The sequence below is a fragment of the Drosophila sechellia genome, chromosome 3L, assembly GCF_004382195.2.
Source record: "Drosophila sechellia strain sech25 chromosome 3L, ASM438219v1, whole genome shotgun sequence".
Lineage (NCBI taxonomy): Eukaryota > Metazoa > Arthropoda > Insecta > Diptera > Drosophilidae > Drosophila > Drosophila sechellia.
Genome location: NC_045951.1, coordinates 1,756,062 through 1,770,017, shown reverse-complemented (window position 1 = coordinate 1,770,017; position 13,956 = coordinate 1,756,062). Strand labels below are relative to the sequence as shown.

The 13,956-nt window shown below is 49.6% G+C and overlaps 2 protein-coding genes across 7 annotated transcripts; both read right to left on the bottom strand.

Annotated features, from left to right (window-relative positions):
• Window positions 1-24: 24 nt before the first annotated feature.
• Window positions 25-5,461, bottom strand: LOC6610392. 4 transcript variants are annotated; one of them, XM_032719636.1, is made up of 4 exons: window positions 4,283-5,461; window positions 2,999-3,231; window positions 2,755-2,938; window positions 25-2,692 (listed from the first exon to the last, which is right to left on the bottom strand). In XM_032719636.1, the coding sequence occupies exons 1-4, from the start codon at window positions 5,133-5,135 to the stop codon at window positions 606-608; spliced, it is 3,357 nt and encodes a 1,118-aa protein (XP_032575527.1). In that variant the 5' UTR covers window positions 5,136-5,461; the 3' UTR covers window positions 25-605. The 4 variants fall into 4 exon arrangements, with proteins under 4 accessions (XP_032575527.1, XP_032575528.1, XP_032575530.1 ...); XM_032719637.1 differs by having other exon boundaries at window positions 25-2,689; XM_032719639.1 differs by lacking the exon at window positions 4,283-5,461 and adding an exon at window positions 3,296-3,926 and having other exon boundaries at window positions 25-2,689.
• A 1,435-nt stretch (window positions 5,462-6,896) lies between these two features.
• LOC6610391 (glycerol kinase) lies at window positions 6,897-13,546 on the bottom strand. Of its 3 annotated transcripts, none has more exons than XM_032718554.1 (3): window positions 13,378-13,546; window positions 8,467-9,093; window positions 6,897-8,401 (listed from the first exon to the last, which is right to left on the bottom strand). In XM_032718554.1, exons 2-3 carry the CDS (start codon window positions 9,086-9,088, stop codon window positions 7,293-7,295), a joined length of 1,731 nt encoding a protein of 576 aa, XP_032574445.1. In that variant the 5' UTR covers window positions 9,089-9,093; window positions 13,378-13,546; the 3' UTR covers window positions 6,897-7,292. The 3 variants fall into 3 exon arrangements, with proteins under 3 accessions (XP_032574445.1, XP_032574446.1, XP_002034973.1); XM_032718555.1 differs by lacking the exon at window positions 13,378-13,546 and adding an exon at window positions 12,831-12,955; XM_002034937.2 differs by lacking the exon at window positions 13,378-13,546 and adding an exon at window positions 10,321-10,488.
• Between the last annotated feature and the right edge of the window lie 410 nt (window positions 13,547-13,956).

Genomic DNA, 13,956 nt, shown 5'->3' with positions numbered 1-13,956 from the left:
CATAAAAGGAACCCGAAGTTGTTGTTAAAATGTTTTGGTTATACTTGGTGTACTCTTTAATAAATTTAACTGGCGCTCTAACATTTAACTAACTAGTCATATATTTGTATGTGTATATGGGTGTGTGTATACGCAACTATGTAAATACGCAGGTAAATGTAACATAATTTGTATATAATATCCATAGATTATCATTGCTACAAGTTGTCAACATTCAATTCAATGCTACCATATGTGATAAGTAATATATGTACTAGGTAAACTATGCAAAGGATACGCGTAAAGTAGTTAAAGCAAGGTGTGCAGCCCCGAGGACCTTCGATAGTTGGGAGATAGGACATACATATACTAGAATAAAGTTCCGTTCTTGGATGGCAAACATTACAAGTGCGACGATTCTAAACCAAAGGTGGTTCTACAGGCAGTGATGGGAGGTGTCCAGCCCTGTCCTGGATGTACAAATGATGCTTGTTCATATGATATAGAAGAAGTCGGATCTAAAGAGTCCCACCACTGCTCCCCGAGCAGATCCACAGAGAATATCCTTAGAGAATATGAGGGGGGTGAAACCACTGCTAGACGAATACCTCCTGGTCGTCGGGGCCTCACAAGCGACCCCCATCCGAAGACCAGTCGGATCGCTCAGCTCCGCTGCCGTAGATCTCCAACTGCTCCCGCGACCGCGTCTTGGACTTGGCCTTGTGCTTGGCCTGCTGCGATCGCTGCAGCTGGTAGGGATTGCCCCGGTCGTTGATCACTTCGTAGTGTGAGTCGCCGCCGCCGGACGAGGATCCCCCCACCCCGGCGATCAGCAGCTCGTGGATGTTCTTTGTGGAGCGGCGATGCGCCTCCAGGCACTGCGACTCCGAGGAGTAGGGGAACGAGGCCACGAAGCTGGGCGACTGCTGACCCGTCGGTGGATCGCTGGCGAAGTTCGCTGGCGGCGGCAACGGCAGATTGCCACCGCAGGGCGTGGAGGGCGAGAGGTCGGTGAATTCGGTCTTGGCCTCCGACTCCACGGAGCACATGCTTTGGCGGGAGATCTCCTTCTGCAGCTGTTGCGCCTGCTGCTGCTGCTCCTTCAGCGTGGGCATGTTCAGGTTGGAGCTCTCGTAGTCGTCCTCCCGCCTCGCTTGCGGAATGGGCAGACGACTCCGAACGGAGTGCTCTCTGCCGCGACCGAAACGCTGGGCCAGGTAGTCCTCGTTGGCGTTGCTCTGCCCGCTACTGTGGCTGCAATTACTGTGCTGGTGCTGGTGATGATGGTGGTGCCCCTGGTGGCGCTGGGCGTTGTCATAGTAGCTGTCGTTCTTTACAGACATGTTGCAGCAACTACTCACGTCGGCGAAGTACACCTCGGACTCGGTCGGATCCGTACCCACCGCCTGGTCCTTGGCTATGGCTCCGTTCGAGTCCTGGTAGCCACTGTTCTCCACCCCGGCCGTCTGGGGCTGGGCCTGCTGGGGATTAGCCTGGCTGGTCGGCTGCTGTTGCTCCTGTTTGGCGAACAACTGCTGGACATTGGGTCGCTGCTGAACAGGATTACTCTGCGGACCGATGCTCTTGGCCCCGGTGCCCGCCTCCAAACGTTTCTTCAGCTTCCGCGTGGGCAGCGTGTTGGAGCAGCGTTCCCTCTCCCGAGGATTTCCGCCATCACTGTCAGACGGCGTGTTCTCGTACTCGGCCTTTGATTTGTAGGCGGAGGAGCGAGTGGCGGCCACTAGGGTATTTACGTTACCGGCGCTGCTGAGTCCATCCATCCGCTCCAAGGTGGCGGACTGCACCTGAAGCCGCTGCAGCTGCATCTGCTGCAATTGCTGCTGCTGCTGGGGATGCGTGTGTTGCAGGGTCGGATGCATCTGCTCCTGGGTCAGAGTGACGGCGACCGTGCCCTGATTCCCCACCAGACACGCAGTGGGCTGAAGATATTGGTAGTAGCCACGTCTGGCCGGACTGTTGGGATCGCTGTAGGGCGGCGGCGGTCCCCAAACTCCGTAGGGCAGGGCATTTGGCGGGGGCATTCCACTGTAGGCCGCCACCACGGGCTCCTCGATCAGCATCTGGTTACCATCTCCCTGGACCGCCGTGGACGAACTAAATCCGTACTGTGAATCCGGACTGGCAGCGGCTTGACGAAATCGACGACCGGCGTCAGGAGTGGTACGTTGCCAGGGCATTCGAGGCCAGCTCCATCCGCTGCTGCTGCGTCCTGCTCCTCCTGCCCGTTCTCCGCTCCTGCAGGTGCCCACCGCATCTTCGCCGCCTGGATTTGGCGAGTAGAAGTTACCCGGCGGCTGGGCAGCCCAGAACCGCTGCTCTCCGCCTCCTCCTCCTGCGGCTGCTGCTGCAGCGGCCACCGTGGCCTCGTCCCACGGATAGGTGGCCTGCAGAGGCAGTGTAAGCTGTCTGTGGGCGTGGCATTGCTCGCAGCACCTGCAATTCAACATCCTGCCTGGACCCAAGGTAGGGGGAGGAGCCTGACTGGCGTACAGGGATCTGCAGCGCAGCTCCAGCTGCTCCCAGTACATTTTCTTGCGTTCGTGACTGAGGAGCTGGTACACCAACATGCAGCTGAAGACAGCGATGAGCACTCCGGCCACGGACAGGCCGAAGATAGCTCTCAGGCAGGAGTACAGGGATCCATGGACAACGCCGCAGTCCGAGAGGGAGTCGAACACAAGGCGCACTCCTTCTAAAAAAGAATGCAGGTTAGGGATCAGTCGTAAGGACTTAGGGATGTGTGGGACAACTCACCCTTATCCACTCGGTCCACCTGGGATTCGATGAGGTCCGAGTAGCAGGTGCACGTCCGCGTCTTTTGGGCATACTCGCATTCCCTCAACGCCTGCAGGCGACTCATGTGTAGCACAGTGGTGGTCACTGTGACCAGAGCGCAGGTTAAGGCGGACACCAGGCCACAGGCTCCGGACAGTTTTATCTGTAGGGGATTCATAGATTTAATAAAGCTTCACACAGCGGTATGAAAATATCTCCCTACCAGGTAGCTATAGCGATTCCGACGCCTGGCCAGGCTCATGATGCAGATTCCGGTGAGGATGAGAAGGGTGGCGGGCACAAATGTGGGCACCGTTTCGAAGTTGCCCACCGTGATGGTGTAGGAGTGGAGCAGGAAGTAGACGCCCAAGAAGAGCACGCCCAGCAGGCAGCTGAATCCACCGCAGATGAGGCACCAGACCACGTACTTCTTGATCCCCGCGCCATGGCGATGGGCTGCAAGTAAGGAGTAGAAAATCAATCAAATTGCAGTGGCCTCAGGGGGCAGTACAATCCCAACCAGATCCGCGATGATGGGCATCCACGTTCCCCGAGGAGGGCGGAGGACCTGGCACCCAGGAGCAGGGCGGGGGCATGCTGTACTGCACGAACTGCATCACCGGATAGCCGTGCATGGTGGCTGGATATGCGGATAGTTTTGGTTCGCTCGGTCAGTTGAAGGTGGCCACCAATTGGCTAAGCTGCAATCTAAGAGCACATCCTGGCCAGAAGCCGCCGAATAGCTGGGAAATTCCGGAACACGTTTTCCTTGCTTTTCACTCTTTCTTCTTTTTTCTCCGCAGCGAAACAGAAAAATATCTACACAGCCGTGGAAGCTGGCTGAGATGCGGCTGTGGGATGAGGTGCCTCCTCAGGCAGCTGCGCGGACTTAGACGACTGGAGTGGGGCACTTGGACGTGGACGGGTGCTGGTGCTGGATAGCGGATACTGGATACTGGAGAGCAGAAGCTGGGAGGTGGCGCCACAGTGTGCGTTGCAATTACAGGAACGGTGTCAACTGAAATCCTGACTGACTCTAGCACAGCGCCAACCCCCCGAGCAAATATTTTGCACCAGCTCCAGCAGAACTGGAGAGCGCGGAGAGAGCAGCGTCCTCCGACGCAGGCGCAGGACTTGCGGATGCGGAAGCCGCCACCAGGCGGAAGCTGTGCTCGCAACGGGTGGCAAATCAGTGACACGAAATCTGTGACCAGGCGGAAGGGTGATTCATCGCGTTGCGATGAGGAGGAAGCAAACCAGCAGCACTGATGGCATATCAGTTGAAATACCAGGAGCAAATTAGGCACACTCTTTCATATCCTTATATTGAGGTACGGAACTTTCGTAAGAATATGAAACTGCATAGTAGAAATACATATATAAAATTCTTTTGACATAAAGAATGGTGAAGAATTCTCCTGAAATCTTCATGTCGTTGATATTTGCCAATACTTCAGTAGAATGTAAGTGCAATTATTGGGCAAGACCTTATTCTGTAATAACTCACCTATGGAGCCATTGGCATTACTCCTGGGTCTGGGCGGTGGTCGTGGCGGCAGAGGAGGGCGATGATTATCGTCCAGAATCTGTGACTTGATCCCCGAGCCAGGAGATCCAACTGTCCCAGTTCCAACTGCTCCGTCCAGCTCCGTGTCATGGTAGATGTCGTTGCAGCTGTCGCTCGTGGGCTGTGTCTTCGGCGGAAGTTGTCCTGCTCCTCCGCCGGATCGTGGTTTCTTCTTTTTGATCATGGTGCTGTTGTTGTCGGACTCGCTGACCGTGATCTCGTCTGCTCCCAGCATGGCGTCCGCCAGCAGGCTCCTCTTGTGCTGGGCCAGGGAGGAATTTCCTCCAGTGGCCGGACAGGTGCACTCCAGATCGCAGTCACAGCTGCCGGCTCCGGCTGAGGAGTCCAGCTGGAGCTGCTCCTGCTGCTGATGCTGGTCCTCGTGCAGCGCCTGGTAAGAGTGATTTAGCAGGGACTGAGCGGACTGTGCTTTGAGCGGCGAACTCCTCGCCGGCTCCTGCTGACTGGGCGTCTGTTGGTGGACCAGCACGGCCACGGCCATCGAAGCATTCGGGCCGGGATTAGTGGGCTGCATGGGCGGTGGAGGTGCCCGCCCGCAGGAACAGGGACACTGGCAGGGCAGTTGGGGCTGGGGTGGCTGCTCCTGAAGTTGTTGCGGCTGGAAATGCGCCGGATATTGGATGTAATGATAGTGATGGCCCATCAGTTGGCCAGGCGGAGCAGCTGCTTGCTCCCGATCCCGCTCCCGACCAAGACTGGATTCCGAGGCGACACGTTGCAAGGATGCCGACGCATTTGTTGTTGTTGCTGCTGCTGCTGGTGGCAACTCCATGTTGTCCGAAAACCGGTTTGACCCTTTAGCTTCCACTTCCAACGATCACTTATGCTGCACACTCATTTTTCCACTGCCTTCTGCTTGCGGGTCTCACGCTTCTAAAACCGAGCTCCGATTAATTGGCCGAATTTATTGCCACTTCTGCACTATTTCGCCTGTATATATAAATATCGGATTAACACAAACAAGGCACCGCGGTCACACACTCGGAACACAAAGACGCCGTCGCGGGTTCGGACCTGGAGCGGATTCTCGGATGCGCAGAGAGCGGAGATCACGACAAGCGACGAACCACGCTCGCAGCTCAAACGCAACTGAGAGGCGGTTCTTCGATCGCACTCACATCTTTTCGAACTTCGGAGATCGAACTTACACTGGCAGAAATTTTCGGAAGGGTTTGTGAGTGAAACCAAGTGGAATAAAAAATACCAGTAAGTTTTTTTTTTTTTATCCTTATCAAGGACTTTTAACTGAAGTCCTTTATGTACGAGTCTAATATTTAGTTCAAGCAATAAATGAAATGTAGTTTCATGGCGATTTTTTCGAGTGCACTGTTCGAAGTGGCTTGCAACCGACACCCACACATTCGAACGAACTCCAGTCCGGAGTTGCTACCTGTGTGTGCGTGTGTGTTGCGCGCGCTTCAACTTCAAACGGATTCCGGTTCTAGTTGTTGTTGTTGTTGTTGTTGTGGGCTGCACTGATTCAGAAATTCTTCACAGACGAACAGGGAAAATCAATTTCGTTGTTGTTGCCAAAGGTGAGCGTTTGTTTTCGTTACCTTGCCTTACCTTTTTCCTGCTGAGCGACTACCTGGATGGCACTACCAAAGACAACAATGATTACGACCACTGGTTGTTGTTGTTGCTCGCAACCTGGCCAGGTGAGAATCCATTTTTATGAGCGAGTGCTTGAGTTGAGGTAATCGGTGGAGCCAATTTAAATGAGATCCCGGCTGAAGGAAGTACAGTGGATACTCGCTTACCTAGCTTGGCTTCCAAAGGGGCGTGGACTATGCATATTGCAGGAACACTGGATTTTCTAGCTTCGATTTTATGGTTGATTGACCACTGCCCTTTAATCCTTTTCGAGGTTTTCCCAGAGATTTCCCCTATTCAAATTAGTTTCGCTTAGCAGGGGTCCACCACAGGTACTTCCAAACTCCATTGATGTGTTTGGTGACCCCGATGTTACTAATACACAAGAAATATAAATTTGAACTAAATTCATTCGGTGATTTTCAATTAAAGTCGCCTTAAAGATTATTTATAAATATAAACGATAGCATTTATTTCACAATCCGCAGTAAAAACGACTTAATTAGTCCATGGGTGGTTCCATCTATTTTAGTAACTTGATATATATCTATTTTCTTAGCGGGGACACACCCAAAAGTCTTAAGAACGTTAAACACCAATAACAAACACACCCACCGGCTATTAATCAATCGATTACCGCAGTCATATTTAACTGATACCTGACATTTCCGCTCCATGATAACGAAACTGATACTGGACATACCCCACATCGTGTGAGATTGCACAAAGGGATACTCTAGCTAGTGGTAAAAGTGCTATGATTCTTTCAAGTAGTAAACTGTAGAATTCAATGAGTTTCTAGATAACATGCTAATGATTTACTAATGGTCCCACCTAAGCAACAAACTCTATATTTTTCTAATATAATAAATGGCCGCTTAATCAGCGATCTCGCAGATATTGCACAAAAGTTCCTGGTAATTCGCATTTAGACGCCAAGTTTCGATTCGTATTATTTTTGTTTATTGTTTAAGGGGCGTAATCACTACAACATATACATACACATACGAGTACGGAACCTACTTAAATTAGAAATGTCGTTTGCACTTTGGCTATATACAATTCCGCTGATATGGGCGTGCGTGGCGCGCGGAAGTCCAGCCAACGTCAATGGAACTACGGCTAAGACGTACAGAATATGCAACGAAAACACGTTAAGATAGTCAGGCTCTTAGTCCAGAGACAAGCAGCTATGTACAGGGTTTAAAGCACGTTCAACCACCCACTGTCCTTTGAGGACTATGTACAGAGTGTGTGTGTAAGATCCAAACGAAATCCGGACAAATATTTACTATCACAACCGAGAATCGATCCAAGTGTCAGGCAGCCGTCGTATTTACTGGCCACTCGCAGCGAGGGAATGCACCAGCATGGCGAAGCTGCTGATGAGGAAGATGCTCGCTGGCAGCGAGGACAGCATGCGGTAGTTCTCCTCCGTGTACTCACGCGTCTTCTTCTGCTTGATGACCCATCCCAAGCTGCGCTCCACCGCCCGCTTCCACTTGCCGTAACGCTCCTTGCGCTCTACATCTGTGGTGGTGGCCAGGAAGGTGTCGTAGTGCACGTTCTCGTAGTATCGCTTCTCGGGCTCGAACTGGCAGAGATTGACACCATCCGCCTGGGCGGCGCACATGGCTGCCCCGAAGGCCGTAGAGTCCATTAGCTGTGAGCGGAAGACGGGCATACCAATGGTGTCCGCTTGGAGTTGCATCAACAGGTTGTTTGTGGTGAGCTTGCCATCTGCATGTAGCTTGTTGATCTCGTAACCGCACTCCTGATGCATGCACTCCAGGATGTCGCGCGTCTGGAAGCAGATGCTCTCCAGTGCAGCTCTCACTATGTGATTCTTACGGGTGAACTGCGTGAGCCCAATGATGATGCCGCGAGCATTCTGCCGCCAGTAGGGAGCATATAGTCCTGTGAAGGCGGGCACAAAGTACACATCCCCCGATGTGGGCACCATCTCCGCATATTTCTCGGCATCTCTGGAGTCCGGCAGGATACGCACCTTGTTTTGCAGCCAGGAGAGCGCATGTCCGGCCACCGACACAGCTCCCTCAATGGCGTAGATCGTCGGTGCCTGGGGACCGAGTTTGTAAGCCACGGTGGTGAGCAGACCGTGCCTGGAAAAGACCGGCTTGACCCCCGTATTGCAGAGCAGAAAGCAGCCGGATCGGTAGGTGTTCTTCGTCTGACCGGGCTTCACGCACATCTGGCCCAGAAGCGAGGCTTGCTGGTTGCCCATTATTCCGCTCAGGGTCATCCCACGCAGCGGACTTCGCTCCGAAGTAATCTTGCCAAATACCTCCGAACAGCTGTGGATGGTGGGCAGCATCTCCTCTCTGATGCCGAACGTCTTGAGCAGAACAGGATCCCAGGCTTGCGTCTCCAGATTCATGAGCAGAGTGCGGGAGGCGTTAGTCACATCCGTGATGTGGAGAGCTCCTTGAGAGAAAGAAATCAATTCAGTTAAGTTGACTACAAATTTTGCAACCCTAAAGTTCTCTTACCGTTTGTCAAGTTCCAGACGATCCAGCTGTCGACTGTGCCCGCCTTGCAACGCCTTTCCCGGATGGCCTGCCGCACCTCGGGCACATTGTCCCGCAGCCAGCGGATCTTGAGGGCCGAGAAGTACGTGGAGATGGGCAGGCCCGTGCTGCTGCGGAAGTGGTTCGGATCCTGCACCTTGGCCACGATCTGCTCCACTGTAGTGCTGGTGCGGATGTCCTTCCACAGGAGCGCATTGTACAGCGGTTTGCCGGTGACCGCATCCCAGACGATAGTCGTCTCGCGCTGATTGGTTATGCCCACGGTGACAATGTCGCTGGCGGAGAAGCCCTGTTCGGGCAGCTGCTTGATGGCCTCCTCGGCGCACTTGTTTATCGAGGTCATCATCTCCAGCGGATCCTGCTCGTACCAGCCATCCTGGGGCGTGATCACGCACAGCTCCACCCGGTGTGCGGCGATCTCCTTGAAGTCCGGCGTGGTGTAGATGGAGAAACCGATGGTCTTGGTGCCCTCATCGATGACGCCGACCAGGCCGGTGTGCTGGATGAGCGACTGCTTGCGCAGCTCCTTGCTGCGGAACGGCACATCCGCACTGGAGTGGGGTAAGTTCTTGCCCTCGGTCATGCTGCCTGCAAGATAGGACGCAGTTTAGATAAGCCAGTCAGTCTTGGGAAGTAATTGCGTAATAATGGGAGGTACATATGTATCACTTAAATGTGTTGGCTTCTTTATAATATAATGAAATATGAACTAATGATAAAGAGCTATACAAGCAGGCTTTACAATGTACCATAAACCTTTTATTCATTATGGTAGGAACTCATTACATTATTTATTTATGTTTCAAATCAATTATTTTATTTATCAGTTGTCGAAGAGCGAACGTAACACTCAATATTTCAATACAATAACCAAAAAATCATTCTACGATAGCAATCTAAAACAAAGTCGGAAGACTGGGAAGAACAACCACCTGCTCACATCTATAGTACGCCCACCACTCCCTGCAGCTCTATATATGCCTTTCGCACTTCCATGTGGACCTGCCCAGCGATATGATCTGGAATGGACTGGTGTTCATACACGAGTACGGCCTGCTCGAGCACTTGTTTGGCCATTGTTGACTTTGTACCCGCCTGGGGGGCTGGATTCCCACTCTGAGTTGATGGTCGAGCCCTCTTCCCACCACTCTCACACACAGAAATACTTGTTGGCGTCAACAGCTTATCGCAGCTGTGAGCGGAGCCCAGAAACGGAATAGAATACATAAATTATGGTAAGCCACTGGTTTCAACTATCGATTGCGATCCCTGCGACAAGGTCAAGTACTCGGAACGGAGATAAGAGCCTAATGACCGAGTGCACTGGGTGACTACATCCATTCGATTTAATTCGATTTGGCTTCATCGGCATTTACGTTCGGAAACTTTCCACAGTTTCCGCGCTTTCCGGATTCCTCTGGTAATCAGTTCAAATTAGTCGGCGACCCTGTTAAAAGTTGGCAGGCCGCTCATTATTTTATATGCGCCTGTTTATGGCTGAGTACCTTTGTTAGGCACTGTTTACTGATAAGGCCCCATCGATACATGGCTCATAAACTGTATGTTACCAGAAATCGCAGATAAGATATGGAAAGCACTTTGTGGGCTGATCGACCAATATTTGCCTGCCCACTTGCTCGAACTCTCGAGCAAAGCCGCAAAGCGAAAGCCCTCAAAGAATTAAAGGGGACAATTTACGATGGCTTCTATTACAAGTGATAGTTTGCGATAACTGCGATTACCAATAACCAACTACGATAACTGCGATGAACGATATTTGATGAGTATTTTGACATTGCACACTCGTCCCCTCACTTTTTGTATTCGATTGTTGTTTATGGCTGCTGATAACACTTGTTTAAATATTTTCAAATCCCAAAGAGGCGACAGTTCGCGGCGAAAGAGAGGCAGCAAATCGATCGAAAGAGCAGGACAGAGCGCGACGAGCAAAACACAACCGACCACGTCGAGCGCCAAAATGTATCTGAACGTCGAAAATCAAACGATTCGAAGGCGCGGCAGCGCAGTGAAATACCCGCACATAGAGCTTTCATAGAGCTAGTAAATGGTCGAGTTTGTGTGTGTGACTAGTTAAATCTACCGACCAAATGGCACCGGCAGTAGCACCAATTGCCGATAGCTGATAAGACAAGCCGGCAAACCGCTGCGATGTCTGGCTCGGCGGGTGGACTAGGGGTCCATTGGGCGGAGGTGCGCTGGTCGATTGCGGGTGTTGCTCGGACGCTGCCTTAGACGCTTCGCGGTGCAATAAACTACCAACTGGTTGCGACAGCCTTGGCATTTAAAAACACGCATTTGCATTCGCCCCAGACGGATATCGGCCAGCACAGTGGGTCAAGCGTATAGGAAAGGCAGTTAATGTCTGATTCCAATCCTGCAATTGTAGTGTCAGAAAAGTAGCCCCCCTTCAGTCACTAAAGAGTAACATAAATCAAGAAGATTGTAGGCATAAAGAAGCTCCAACACATAAATCTGAAAATAGCGCCGAGTATCTTGAAAATTTCGAGAACACGAAAATGCCTTACTCGAATTCGCACTATCAAGAGTGGAAAACTACAAATTTGTCTGGTTATAATCTCAAGAAATTTCGAAAATGATAGTGCTAACCTAGACGTAAAATACCTTATATAGTCTTATCATGTGCGAAGGCAATGATCATGGAAATAAAACCTCTAACCACTGTAAAAAACTGAGATTCTCACGGATTCTGTATGGTATTAGTTGGAACGGAACGTACATAAATGGGGATTGTATATATATTAGTTTTACTCCCATTTCCCCACAATTATGTGCACGTACGCAACAATGTCCCATTTCACGGGCGGAAATTATTCCACCAAAATTATCCCACACATAAATTCTTCAGCTTTTCAAAGACAATTCTTATACGCAATCTATCTCACGTGTGGGCGTCCATTCAGCTCATACTTAAAGGCTGGTCTATTTAAAGATACAACAAATATTGAAAATATTCCATTGAGGGGCAGCCAAATAAAACAAACGCTGCTTCTGCGACATTTTCAAGAGCAGGCCAACAAAACGAAATAGAGCCAATTGCAAATGATGGCATTTAAATATTTGCATCCATTAAGCGAAAAGGGGGAGTGTGTTCGTTATATAAACGAAGTTAATGAAATCGTTTTGGTCAACTAAGGCGACTTCGTTAAAGCCAAATGTCGCTGTGAAAACATATATGCAAGTGATGAGTGGTTGGCCCACAAACGAGAGCCATTTGGCCTGTAGTAGGGAAATAATGGCTTGATTGGGGTATATAAACACAGGGGAGTGGTTTAAGTACCCGAAATAAGAATAATAATCAGTCCATTCGGTTCGAGTACTAACGGTCCAAGTTGCAGATAGAGTTTTCATAAAATTCAAACTCATGGTATCATGAGTAGGGTAGGGTATTCACAATTCGACTTGATCACTCCGCAGCTTTGTATTTCCTTGATGTGCAACTTTTGTTTACGCATATTACGCTACATACTATATGCACAATGTGGGAGTGTGTACATTGGTAGAACCCATTAAAGTCATCGTACAAATCGTATTATTATTGGCCTGTAATTTCAGTCACCGTTTCAGAATTGCACTTGAAGTAAATAAATCGTCATTTGGATTTCTCTTTATGCGCTGCCTTGTGCTCTGTTGCAAATTGTGTAATTCGAGTGCGGGCAGTGCGATAAATGATTACATCAGGGGTGCAAAGGTTCACTCAACTTTTGCACCTATGTACATGCATAACTTAAATTACGCATACGACCTGTGGACTATGAATAGCTCGCTTATCACGGCGATATCGTATCGTACGACTTGATTTCCCACCCAAAACGATTGCTGAAATATTTGCGGCCGCTGATAAAGCGTGTTTCTGTTGCGATTGCATTTAATTGCTGGGTGTGCGATGTTTTTGATAAGCCGACTGACAAATGCAGCGCACAAGGGGGCAGATGCGGGTTATTGAACATGAAATGAATTTCGCAGTCAGATCAGGTCAAAGGTCACTCGGTTAGCAAGCTCCTCAGGCGCCGGGCGTTGCTTAATCTTCTAGTTGCATTCATTATAGTCTACAACAATAATAGCGCGTTCTTGATAAAGGAACTTAAGAGCTGCGGTACAGGAAATTAGTTCTTATACTTGACAACAGAACGGAGCTCTAATTACTTTATAGATATAACATTTTTTTCGGAGGTTTCATTGACTTGCAGATAGATTTTTACATAAAAAAACCGAGAACAGCTTGGATTGCTTTCAGTTAGATTAACCTTGCAATGAGCGATGCAAATATTTTTCGTCGGCCTCACCTATGTAAATATGTAATATTCTTAGCACTTGCCCGCAATTAGTTACGTAAATGTGCACTACACTGCCAGCAGCAATATTCAGAAAATAAGCTGCACTATCTGCTTCCGTATTTGCGATCTATCTGCGTCGAAAGTTGGCTATTGAATGAGAATATCCATCGGAGTGAAGGGCACACACGGCGTATACACATTGCACGACGATCGGAGGGGGCGGCGAGCAAACGTGGCCAACTCACGTGGTTTGCAATCAATTTTCCGACTAGACGTCGGCTGTTGTCTACGCCTACGTCATCGGCGGACAAGCCCCTCGCAAGCTGCTTTCCGATTGGTCCAACGCCCCATGACGTCACGGAGTGCAAAAGCACAACAAAGCTACGTAATCGTTGCTAAAGCGCACTAAACCTAACCACTGGACACTGTGGTTTAGGCTTTAATTAATAAATTAGCTTGCTTAGTAATTACCACTCCACTGTACAAGCTTTAATAAACAACTTATTGGGTAATATATGGAAAATAAGGAAACACGTGTGAAAGTGAAAAGACTTACCCACATTAGCACTGCCCCAACTTTAGTTCCAGTCCACTTGGTCGCGAACACTTTGACTAGGCATCCGACATTGAGTCAGAGCTCTTTATTTGCTGCATAAACAACATTTTATGGACTTTTTTGCGGTTTTATCACTTTGCGACCGCAGACGAGCCTCTTTTTCTCCAATTCAACGAAGCACTAAAATATACCAGTTGCTCGGGCGCTGCCAGACTGCACGATTTTGTTCGTGGTCACTTGTCCAGCTATCGGACGTGTGTAATCGATTGACTTGGCGCCAAGTTCAAACACTAACGGCTTGTATAGTTAGATTTAAAATGAGTGTTACTCAAAGGGAATAAGTTATAATTATACATGAAATAAATGTCGCAGGCGTAAGTCATTCAAATACAAATAATACAAACAAATTTCAGTCACCCAAACGGTTTCCTACACCATATCAGTCCATAAAAGCAGAATGTGTTTTGGATTTATCAGTAGCCAAGGTCTTCGAAATGCTGAATAAAGTAAATAGATCATAGATAGCCATTGCGCGAAAGTACACGGTGAGAAACGAGGCAGGAGTTCCGAAATTGTTAT